The 13,065-nt window shown below is 40.2% G+C and overlaps 1 protein-coding gene across 1 annotated transcript; it reads left to right on the plus strand.

Moving 5' to 3' along the window:
- The first annotated feature begins 231 nt into the window (after positions 1–231).
- On the plus strand, positions 232–10,856 carry znf839 (zinc finger protein 839). The gene is made up of 7 exons (XM_017476909.3): positions 232–1,375; positions 2,403–3,320; positions 3,490–3,678; positions 3,946–4,038; positions 5,774–5,920; positions 8,155–8,271; positions 9,447–10,856. The coding sequence occupies exons 1-7, from the start codon at positions 497–499 to the stop codon at positions 10,119–10,121; spliced, it is 3,018 nt and encodes a 1,005-aa protein (XP_017332398.1). The 5' UTR covers positions 232–496; the 3' UTR covers positions 10,122–10,856.
- Positions 10,857–13,065: the final 2,209 nt, after the last annotated feature.

Here is a 13,065-nt window from a genome sequence, read left to right on the forward strand (position 1 = left end):
TATATATACTGATTTTACAGAAGGATGGAGAGATAGATATATCAACTACTTATCGTAATAGTATATATCGTTTTAAATAAATAAATAAATACGACTACAGTTAAACTCTACCGTTATTCAGTACTGAACCATCACCTGGGAATGATGCCCAGCTGTGTCGTGTAAGTTTAATAAAACGAGAATGTAAAAACACAGGTGGCAGGAGGCACGTAACGCCACGTTTAAAGATTCCGGAAGCGGAAATGACGCCATTTGTTGTTATCCCGCGCCCACCCCCTCGCCATTGTAGCATGGATGCGAGTGAATTATCGCCTAGCTACCGTTACAATGCTATACAGGATTATTTAATTTGCAGGCTAACATATTTTGGTCAAATCTCTGACTTGTGCACACTTTAAAGATTAAACTATAGCCGGCTGTGGCGTAGGGTTCTCCACCCGAGAGCTTTTACGTGAACGTTTTGAGACGGACTGTCTAGGCTGCTGCCATAATCAAAATGGCGGACAACGAAGATGAGAGCAATAATACGAACGGCACCGCTTTGACAGAGGCCAGTCCTGGAAGTGTGAGTGGATCTCAAGCGAACGTATCGGCCACCACTATCTCTCTTGAGGGTGAGAATGGTGATGGCGGCGTTAAAGTGGTAGTCAGTGGTGAAGGGGGCGGTGAACAGGGCCTGTCACAGTTAGTAACCATACACAGCGAATCAAGTGCTGACGCCAAAGCTGCTCACGCGTCTTCAGAAGTGATCGGACAAATTCTGGGCGCCGAGGTCCTGACGTCCTACGTGCAAGCGTCTGATCACGCAGAGGACACCATGACTACAGAGTGTACGACAATCAGCAGCGATTTTCTGAATGCTCTCGGGCCCGCGACCACCATCATTTACGTGCAGCCTGACGGGAGTTTCGTGGAGAGCTCTGGGCTCTCTGTGGAGGAGCAGCAGCAGTTACTGGAGCAGCTGTCCAAACAGCAGCTTGTGCAAGTCACCGGAAACGAAGCGACTCGACTGATCGAGCAGAGCCAGGCACCGGTACCGGCACCCAAACCTACCCAGAGCTCCAAACCCGCCGTTATATCCAGCGTGGACGTGCAACAGGTTATAGATCACGTTAACAAGTCGCAAGTGCGCGCGCAAGCTGAGCTGACCCGCTCCCACACTGTGACCCCTAAAATCCTGCAGAGGAGCGTCCAAGCTCAGACTCCCTCATATATCACTCTGGAGGCGGGGAATGTCATTTCAGGACAGCTGACGACCACGTTACAGCCCCAGCCGTTTACTATCGTGCAGAACGCATCACAGCAGCTACAGAGTGTCGCCAAACAGGTGGCACTTCATCAGTCACAGAACGGAGCACCACCTCTTCAGCAAAAGGTAAGGCTTCTGTAAAGAACTGCAAACCCTCTACTGTAATCAATGGTCCGTGAGTAAGCAGGGGACCCAATGGTACAAAAACTGCCCTGTGGCCGAGCGCACTAACTTCTCAAGGGGTCTAAAATACTTACCGATGACCCTGATCATACATATACACACATGTAAGTTCATTCATCTATAGAAACTGTTTTATATAGGTTAGGGTCGGAGTGAATCCAGACTATTCAGGGAACACACCATGAACGGGACACCAGTTCATTGCATGGCACCATTCACTCTCTCTCTTTCACACACGCACACATTCGCACTTTTAGAGCAGCCAATCCACCATGTTTTTCAGAGGTAACCGGTGAACCTGGAGGAATACACACAGACTTGAGCTTGAGCTCAGGCTCTAACTGGAGCTATGAGCAGGTAATGTTACCTGCTGAACCACCATGCTGTCCCACATGTGTACAGTATAATGAAATATGTTCCCTCCCATAATCTAGTTCCGTAGGAAGCAGAGCTCAGAGTGACGTTGCAGCAGTTAGTGCTAAATTAAATTTAATGTGTTATGAGTCAAAGAGACATGGGTACAGGAACAATGTGGTGTTTTTTCCTACGGTTATTACTTTTCTATGTTTATGGTTACTCGCTGAAATGTGCGCTGGTTTTGAGTCTTGATATGTCAGTAGTTTAGTTATAGTCTTGACTATTTTGCATTATGTTGCATTTTCCTGCACGGTGCAGATTATTCTCATGGTGGTGAGTGCACAAATTCACAGAGAATCCAAAGAAGGCTCCCAAACTGTGCCCCAAACTGCATTAAGCATGCTATGTATCAAAGTAATTACTATCCTCCTCATGTTTGCTAGCTAGCTAAAATATAAGATCTGGTTAAAGGGAAAAGGCTTGTACTGATCATGTTTTCAATCAACTTTGATTTTTAACAAAATCGTCCTATACACTGTAGCTTTAAAGTGCATAATTCTGTATGAATGCGTGTAGGTTAAACTCTAAAATATTCTTATCTTTGAATCTCCAGCTAGCTGAACCCATCCACATTCAAGTACAGGCTCCACCGAAACAGGAAATCAAGCAACGCCAGGCTGCTCCAATCACCATCCTCCAGCCTCAAAGCCTGCCAGTAAGCCAGTCTGTGGTGAAAGTCTCCACTGTAGGCACAGTCAGTACTCCTCAGATTATCCACATCACACCCGTGCCTGGCCAGCAGCAATATTTCTTACAGAATTCAGGAGAACCTCCCATTCAATTTCTCCTTCAGAAACCGGCTCCTGTAGTTAGCAGCATTTCAGTTCCGATTGTGCATAAAGTCCAAGCTCCTGCCACTTCCTCTAACTCGGCCACTACCATAAAGAGTCCTGCAGCCAAGCCAGCCACGGTCTCCATCCATCCCACCTTGATTTTAACCCCTTCCCCTAGTGTTTCATCCACAACCACCAAGGTATTAACTCCGCCCACTAAGGCCACAACAGTGGTCAGCAAGGTTTCGGCTCCAGCCGTTGAAAAGGAGAAACCCAAAGTGAAGAACCGCAAGAAGAGGCCTCTGAAAATCCAGACGCGCTCTGGCCGAGTGTCTCGGCCACCAAAGCATAAAGTAAAGGACTACAAGTTCATCAAAACTGAGGACTTGGCTGAGAGCCATCAGTCAGATTCTGATGACTACTCTGAAATCAGCGTGGAAGACGAAGAGGGCAATGAAGGCAAGAAGAAGACGGATGTTGATGGTTTGTCCCTTCGCAGCAAAGCTTTTAAATGTGAAACATGTGAGAAGTCCTACATAGGCATTGCGGGTTTGAACAGACACTATAAACTCAATCCCACTCATGACAAAAGCCAGACATCAACTCCAATTGTGAAAGAAGACTCCAAACCCACAGAAGAGCGCACACAGACTGAAGTGGCTAAAATGAGTCCTGTGAAGGAAGCCATGACTCAAAAAGTTAAGATGTCACTTCTTTATGTATGCGTACGGATAGGAGTATAAAATTTATTTTATTTTTTTTCCTTTAGATTTGCTAAATAACTGTTTGTATACAAGAGAGCTTCAGAGACTCTGCACTGCAATAGACATGGCAAATTCATGAACGTTTCTGTTCAAATGTAAACAGGTGCAAGCAGATTCTACAAGACAGATCGCACCCCGGCGGCCTGGGAGACCTAAGGGGTCAGGCAAGTCTAATCTTCCCAAAAGGCTTGGACGGAAACCAAAGAGAGGGAGACCGGGTCGACCACCTAAACACCAAACGGCACTTACTATGGAGCAGCAGGCACAGAGACGGAGAAGTCGACTCACTGAGGTAGCGCTGGCTAAACTGGAATCTTGCAAAACATCCCAAATCATTATAGCATTCCTATAATACAACCACAACGCTTCATTTAATTTGGACAACTGTGGATTTACTCGAATTTAGTGGCTAATTGGTTCACAGTCATTGTTGAGGCTTATGAATAACTGTTTGGATGTTGATGAATGTTCTTTGATCACACTTGCTTAGAATGAACGAAACTCCTGAGAATAAATTAGAAATACTGAGGACTGATTTATTTATGATCCCTCTCTCCAGTTTATACAGCAGTATGATGATGCGGACCTGATGGAGATCGTTCTTCCTCGCCTGGCTAAGGTCATGACTGTATGGGAATTTGTGCTAATGAAGGTAATGAATATTTACACTTTACATTTAGATTTGCTCAAGGGATACGGTCATTCTAATCTAATGTTAGAAGTTCGTAAATGCGTTCGTGCTCTGTATATGTTCCCAGCTCTGTCAAAATATAGCATTCAAGTTATTGTTGTAGTTAATCTAGTGATTATAGCATAACAGTTAGTTTTCCATCATTTGGTGTTTCACATTTTATGGAAGTTTATATACAGTGTAGAGCTGCACGATTATGGTCAAAATCATAATCACAATTATTTTGATCAATATTGAGATCAGGATTATTTATCACGATTATTCATTGATTTTAGGGACAACATATTTTTATTGTACTTTCACATTTAAATAAACATACTGCTGCTTTCACCTCCATGTTGTGCTACATTCCTGCTAATGTACAAACCTTTGCATCAAATTAGACTGGTCCTTAAAGTGCATCATCTCGTAGAAGCAAAATATACATAAAATTGTACCCAAAATATAGGATAAGTAAAAATAAAAATGCTGTCAACCAAATGAAAACAATTCAGGCATATGCATAAAAGGCAATAACGTTGTTTACAGGGGGGGAGACGCAGCCAAATCACCCAATAGAGTGGTGAAGGGATGACGTCATTTTGTACCGGAACCCGGAAGTTCTCATCACACCTGTTCCCTCGACAAAAACCCAATAGGATTTTCACATAGGCTGTATTATTGTTAAAAAAAAAAAAAAAAAAGCTCTGTGATCAACAAAAGTTTACAATACTAACACGTTTTGTCCATTAAGATAATTTTCACAAATGAGCACAACTTTCATGACATCTGAAGCTTAAATACAATCATCAGAAATAATCAGCTAACCGCATGCTATAAACGAACTACACCACGATCGCTCGACTTCGTCACCATCGCCGAGCTTCCGACAACTTTTCCAAACTTGATTTAAAACATTTTCCATAATACAGATTTACTCTGTGGATGAATCTTCAGCCATCGTTTTTTTGGGGGGAATTGTGCACAGCATACCTGAACCAGTTTATCTGCAAAGTGTTTTCCTGTTCGGCGTGATGACGTTTAATGTCCCCGACAACATCTGTAGTCCCATTTAGCAACATGTTAGCAACCGCCTTTTTAAATACACGTAAAAGCGTAACAACTCACGAGTGCGGTTTTACTGTCGTAGAATAAAAAAATGAAAATATTTTGAGCTTGTGTTCACTACAGACCTTATTTCAGGCTTCTAACCAAAATCCCATTCAGAAAACCCATTGATTCGGGGCGATGGAACCGGAAGGGCTAAAATGCTAACTCGTTTCCAGGTTTTGGCATGCAAAATGACATCATCCCGGCACCACTCTATTGCTCGATCACTCTATTGGCTGTAAGTTTAGGACGCGCTTGATTTGATATGCAGCGGAGTTTTCTATGAGTGGAGGACGAACTTTAAACGTCAGTATCACAGTCGATCATGTTCATGTAATCGTGGGCAGTTAAAATCGTAATCGAGATCAATATTCAATTAATTGTGCAGCCCGAATACAGTGGCTTTCAAACAATCAGGCAATAGCTATGATAGCCAACAGCTTTTAGTCATACGATTCAAAACCTGAAGCTCAAGTCGGAACATTTTGTACAAGTAAAAAAAAAAAAAAAAAAAAAAAACACACAGTTGAAATAGGCTTAAGTTTAAAGCAAAATAGTCAAACGTGAGGACAGTGTTTGATGTATATCACATTTTCTTTACCTGAAGGTAGAAAATGGCCATTTGTCCAAGCAGCAGTTTCCCAGTGTATATCATGAATTTGAGCAACTCCACAGCCAGGTGAAGAAGATGGCACAGGAGCACTTTAGTATTTCACCAGCTTCCCGAGCAGATATAGAGGTCACCAATATGGAAGTAAGTAACCTGCTATAAAACACTTTTTTAAATTTGATTCATTACTACAAAAGATTCTAGTAACTATAATTCCTATTGAACACCTTGAGCACACAAGGTGGTCTAGACTGGTTCAAATCTTACCTCTGTCAGAGGATCAGTTCATGTTTCAGTTCATGTTGGCAGTTGTTTTTCATCTGCTGATACAATAGGCACAAGGTTCTTTGTTGGGACCTGTCCATTTTTCAACATGCAGTACTGTGCATAAAGTCTTAGAAATGCTATAAAGCAAAGATGCCTTCAAAAATAATGAAATTAAACATTTGTACATGAAAAAATCCACTGTTAAAAGCAGTAAACCATAATAAAGTAAACAAAGTCAATATTAAGTGTAAGAACCCTTTGCTGTTTAAAAATGCATCAGTCAGCTCAGGTACGCTTTTATAAGTGCAGTTTTATAAGGAAATTAACTGGTAAGTTTTTCTGAGCATCTTGGAGAATCTGCCAGAGATCTTCTTGACGATCACATGTTCCTGTTTTTGCAGATAAACCAGGCCAAAGTTCATTATGATTTTGGTCAGAAAAGTGGTATGTTATGTAATATGTTGCCTTCTTTACTGCCACACAAACATTGTCCTGTAACAGTTAATTTTTTTGTTAAAAGTAATGTTTGATTTATTTTTTTAATCTTGACTTAATAATGCAGAAGTCATAAAATAAATATTTAAGAAAAAATTGTATTTAAAAAAAAATAGGGTGCTTAAGACTTCTGCACAGTACTGTATATGCTTCCGTTGGGTAACATCCTTGGGAAGGATAAATTTTCTTTTAACTGTTACACTGAAGACATGCACATCTATCTCCCTCTGAAGCCCGATAACTTGTGCTCGCTGCAGCGTCTCATTGAGTATCAAAAGACGATAAAAGATGTCAAAAGTTGGATGGCCAAGAACAGAAAACAGCCCTTCCAAACACATAGCCAGTTTTATCAAATCATCCAGGAATGCAATCTAACTGTGGAGAGATGTGGAGAGATGACATGAGGATTATGAAGCCTCATGTTCGAAATCTTGGTGTGTTTGTTTGTTTGTTTGTTTATTTATTTATTTATTTATTTATTTATTTTTGTAATCCTGACCTCAGATTTGACCAACAAATTAACTCGAGTAGTTGCAAAAATCAAACCACTCTACTCCAATCAAGATATAGAATAGGTAGTTCATGCTTTCATATCTTCACGCTTGGATTATTGTAATTTGTTATTCAGAGGACTCAATACTTCAGCAGTGGCTCGCTTTCTGTAAGTCTTCTTTTGCCTTCTATCCCATCTATAAGGGATCATATCACTCTGTTTTTAGCCTCTCTGCACTGGCTCCCTGTCCCATACAGTATCCAATTTAAGGTTCTAAAATGTATTTTTAAAGCTCTTAATGGGCTAACCCCTTGACTTGCTCTCTCAATACACAGCTCCTAGGTCTCTAAAGTCTTCTGAACAGTCACTCCTGGCTGTTCCACTGTCTCGGTTGAGGCTAAAGTGTGACCGTGCTTTTGCGGTCATGGGGGCATGGTTGTAGAACAGCCTACACCTAGATATCAGGAGTGTCTCATCAGTTACCATTTTCAAATAAAAACTGAAAAGATATCACTTATCACACTCGCATTTTGAACTTTGCCTTTATATTTCAGTCCCTCCAGGATTTTGCGATCACAGAAATGAATGCAAAATCAGAACTCTGCAATATACGGTGGAGCTTGCAATTTTTCTCAGATTTGGGCCAAGACTGATCGTGTGATGTCATCGCAACACACATTCAGCCAAAGCCCCCTGTGATTCACATGTCGAACATGAGTACAGCTAAAAGGTCTCACACTGCAAAAGTCAATGCAAAACAATTTTGTGCAATTGCACAAAAAAAAGCACAAAATTCTCCACAAGTTTAATCACAAATTTTGCAAAAATCCTCGTTTTTGGCCGTAACAATCAATAAAAAAAATTCTGCGAAATCCTGTACGGACTGATATTTTATTCTTAGGACTGTTGCATCTTTTACGATAATTTCTTATTTATTGTGTCCTGTTTGGTATTTTTAGTCTGAATTTTATTCCTGTGTATGTACAGCACTTTGGGCAAAATGTGCATTTTATAAATAAATCTTACTAAATAAAAATGCTAAAGTAGGGAACACTGTCAAAAACTGACTTGTGCAGAGGAACTTGTTACTTGCTAAATCAAAATGGCTTCTGTGTCTCTAAAGGTCTTAAAATCTCTGGGTATTACTGATCCGTCGAGTGCTTTAACATCCCCGAACTCCTCTAATGGACAACCGAGTACGATAAGAAGTCCAGCTACAAAGAGTCCACGGAATATTGAGGTGAACATCTAGTTTTACTTTCTTATCCACGACATTGCCGTTGAACGGTTTTTTTTTTTTTTTTGTCACACCAGATCATTATTGGTACAACTGCATATAACACAAACAATCTTTGTGTTTTCTTTCAGTGCAGTATGTCTTTCAGTGCTTTCAGACTTGGCTCATTTTTTCTTGCCTGCTAAGGCAAGTTTGACACAAAATCTATGGGAATGTGAACCCTGTGAACAATCAGACTGCAAACTGGGAGATGAGCAGAAAAAACAAACACAGGTTCTTGTTAGTGAGGGAGTTTAAGGAGATTTATAAAATGTTAAATTGAAAATATTTCATTGCCAATATTCCAGAATTGCAATATAACAACAAATATCTTCATTTAAGGTTTATTACTGATGCATGTAATCTAGATGTAATCTAGCCAAAAGCTGTCTGATACTGGTTAGTAATTGTTATGGTTACAGTATACTTTTTGTTTTCTCTCCCTTTAGTATGAAAGGTGCTCCAGCTAGCACTTCCTCTGGAGGGAAAAACACCTTGTGTTTTTCCACACAATGTGTGGAAAAACACCTTGTCTTAATTTCATACGGATTACTATATACTAGGTCTAGGTCCCCAAAAGCTGATGTAATTTACCACCAAAAACAAATGGCTATTTAGCTAGTTAGTAGCATTCTTAAAGGCTAGCAATATGTATATTGACATAAAAAATGAATAATCTGAGCGGGGACTACTTTTTTGATGTCTAGCAGACAATGGGATTCAAGAAATGAGTAGAATGGCTACAGTTACAGCAACAAATTTTCATGCCAGCAAGAAGTATATACACTGAGTGTGTTACATTTAAACACAAGTGGGGAAAAATGTTTGCAGAAGTCAATAGGGGGGGGGGGGGGGGGGGGTGACTCTTATTTAGATGTTCATCTTATTTAGATTGAATTTTTTTCTCCACCCAATAAGTATTCATTAAAAACCGAGAGCCCGGACATGTAATCTGCTCATGGGTTCCCAGGCTGCTACCGCTTTGTCTACCTCTGAATTCCTAAACCAATTAATTGAGTTCCTGCAGTAGTGTTATGTCCTCTCTTAGAAAATATGCAAATAGATACCAAATATATACCTTTATTTCACACTCTATCTATTTCACATACTTTCACTCCTGTGTGATTTCCGATTTCTAGAATACCAAGATGTTGCCTCCAGCAAAGAGGTTCAAAATGGAAAACTGCTGCGGAGAAAACAACTCCTCCTCCTCTGCGGTTAATCAGAACGGTATTCAGAAGCATGAGACTAACGAGGACTCCATACTGCTCCGGGAACCACAGGTGGTCCTGACCCGTCTAGAGAACTTAAACACTGATGCAGACCCTGCAAGGACAGAAGAAACAGCTATGGACACAGGAGAATGTCTTCTTGATGCTGAAGCTAGCAAACCACAAGAAGACCCTGACAGAGAGCTTTCAGAAGTTCTCAACAGCAGTGGGAGCGTGGACATTGCAGATCAGGTGAAACAGCTGGAACAAGTGCTGAGCTCAGAAACAACATGTAAGGAAATCATGCCGAAAAATGAAAACTATAACCCTCCACAAACGGAAAGCTTGGATGTGCCAGAAGCTTTAGGAGAACCTGTTGTCAATGAGGTGGTGATGCAGTCTGTTGAGGCTCAGGAAGAGACACCAGTTTTTATCCAAACAGCAGAGGGCCTCGTCCGACAAAGTGCTGAGGAGCTTGCTTCCAAGGGAATAGTGATTGTGAACGGGCCTGATGGCAGCACAGTACACATCGAGGCTCCAGAAGGCGTTCCTTTAGAGACTGTCCATGCTCTTTTAGGTATTGAAACTGAGAGAAAGACTTGAGTAAGCTCCAGCATCTGAAACCTTTCTGAAATTTGTCAGCCATTTCAAGATAACTCTATCAGCCTGGTGTTTTTTCCCCAATGTACTTTTTATTGCAGATTTTTGTACATTTGTAAAAACAAAGTATTATTATTGCTCCAGATTTTGTGCATTGTTTTGGTTCAGTCTTTTGTTTAAAAAGATGTAGGAGTTTGGTCACGTAGACCTTATACCTTTACATTTCATTGCAAATGTACTATAACCATGGCAGAACTCAGTACCTTGTACACCGCATACTATGAAAAATGTACGGTATGATAGTGTGAAATACTTAATGCTGAGTATAAATAGAAAATTGCTTTAAGCAATGAGGAACTGCTCTTGGTATGTGGTTTGGTTTTAAACTGCTTACGGAAGATGGACTTCAAAATGTGCATTTAGTTCTTTTTGAGAGAAAAAGCAATTGAATTGTTGTTAAACTAATATGTACAAAATGCCCAGAATGAGATGAGAAGTTAATAAGTGGATAAACATGTCTTAAGTGTGTAAAATCCCAGGTTACCTCTTGTTTCATTGTTAAATGTTAAATAGTAGTTTGCAACTACTAGTTGTCCAGTTCAATAGTTGTTTAAAAAGCACTATTTTATTACTTTTTATATACTCTTTGGCATACTGTGTTTTTTCAAACATCTCAACATTTGTAATACAAAGAGAATACATAAACAGATGACATTAAATCAATATTTGTGATTGAGATTTGGGATTTGGGGCTTTGTATTAGATACCTGACCAATCTACAAAAAAAAAATAACTTCAGTTTTTGGTGATGTGATGTCCCATTTTTCCAGTAGTCAAGTCATATAAGCAGCTCCTCTACTCTCCTTTTTTTCTGCCCCCAATTCTACCCCAATGACACTTCCAGGGTCCGGGGTTCGATTCCCGCCGGGGCCATGTGTGTGTGGAGTCTGCATGTTCTCCCAGTGCTGCGGGGGTTTCCTCCGGGTACTCCGGTTTCCTCCCCCAGTCCAAAGACATGCATGGTAGGCTGATTGGCGTGTCTAAAGTGTCCGTAGTGTATTAATGGGTGTGTGAGTGTATCCCGCCTTGTGCCCGATGCTCCCTGGGATAGGCTCCAGGTTCCCCCGCGACCCTGAAGAAGGCGTAAGCGGTAGAAGGTGGATAGATGGGTCTATAAGGTTTTAATTGTTAAACATTTTTGCCTTACAGCCTTACAGCTTGTAATGGTTTATTATAAACTTAATTTAGCACACTGATCATGTGGAGCCTTAGAGAGGCCACAACATTTAATTCCTCTACATTGTGTGGTAAAAAGTAAATTATAAATTGTGGCATTTAGCCAAATGTCTTTGCTTCACGTCAATACACATTACTGTCTTATTCCTTGACATTTCCTGTTAACACATTTATTACTTCCAGACGTTAGGGCAGTAATGTATACTGACAATCTTATAATGGATATCATTACTATAAAGAACAGGGAAATGATTACAAAAGGTTAAAAAATAACAAAATCTACATTGGTAGCTCATCCAAAGTGATTTTGACTCCCTTTTTCCTGAAGTATATTAAATCCAAATGATTTTGTTTGTCACCAACACAATGGAAATGGTTTCAATAATCAGCAGCTTTCAAATTGATTTAATGATGTGGTTTGCATTTACTTGACAAAACATGTAACATGAATTATTATGAACCATGTAGCTGGAATTATTTCGGAGAAAAGCACAAATGGGTCTTCCATTAACATGCTTGAGTTTAATGTAGATTTTATTTTTGTACACAGATGTGCCAAAGAAAGGAGTCTAAAATTGTGTAAACAGATGAAACTATAACATTTGTTTCAAAATGGTCAGACTTCATAATCATTTCACCCATCTGTTCATAGAAACTAGGTATTACATGAAAAAACACGGATTGTGCAGAGGACAGTCTATACAATAAATCAGTGTTAAAATCTGATTTACCAGACATTGAATAAGTTGGCCAAGAAACATGACAGCAGTTGATGACAAACACTGAGAGCTGTGAAGAAAACCCCAAAAACAACAGTCAGTGACATCATCAGCAACCTTCACAGGGCAGGGGTGAAGGTATTACAAGCCACTGTTTGCAGACTTCGAGAGCAGAATTATAGAGGCCATACCACAAGATATAAACCTTTAAATCAACAGTATGAATCTGAAGGCCAGATTGGAATTCACAAAGAAATACAGAGATGAGCCACAAAAGTTCTGGAACCAAGATTAACCTCTACCAAACTGATGGAAAGTATGGAGACAGAAAGGATCTGCTCATGATCCAAAACATACGAGCACATCTGTGAAACATGGTGAAGGTAGTGTCATGGCTTGGGCTTACATGGCTGCTTCTGGAATTGGCTCAGTAATCTTTATTGATGATGATAGTAGCAGAATGAATTCATACGTCTACAGAAGCAATCCGTCTGACAATTTACAGAGAAAGGCACCCAATCTAATTGGGAGGAACTTTACCATGCAGCAAGACAATGACACAAAATATACTGCCAACTCAACCAAGAACTTCAGCAGGGGGGAAAGTGGAAGGTTTTAGACTGGCCAAGTCAATCTTCAGACCTTAACCCAATTGAGCATGCATTTCACCTCCTGAAGACGAGACCAAAGGGAGAAACACCCAAAACAAGGAAAAACTGAAAGAAGCTGCAGTAAAAGTGTGGAAAAGCATCATAAAAGAAGAATGAAACAGTTTAGTGATGTCAGTGGGTTGCTAGCTTGATGCAATTATTGCAAGGAACTGATATAAAAGCAAATCTGTTCGAATTTTGTTCACCTAAAAATTGGGTGGTCTGCCACCAAAGCTGCCATGTCCTAAGTTGTTTAACAGATGTAAATATCAGGAAGTCTAAATTCTGATCCATCTTCTCATTCATGTTTTGATCTCAAACCCAAATGTCTTCATAGACATG

The sequence above is a fragment of the Ictalurus punctatus genome, chromosome 9 (assembly GCF_001660625.3).
Source record: "Ictalurus punctatus breed USDA103 chromosome 9, Coco_2.0, whole genome shotgun sequence".
Lineage (NCBI taxonomy): Eukaryota > Metazoa > Chordata > Actinopteri > Siluriformes > Ictaluridae > Ictalurus > Ictalurus punctatus.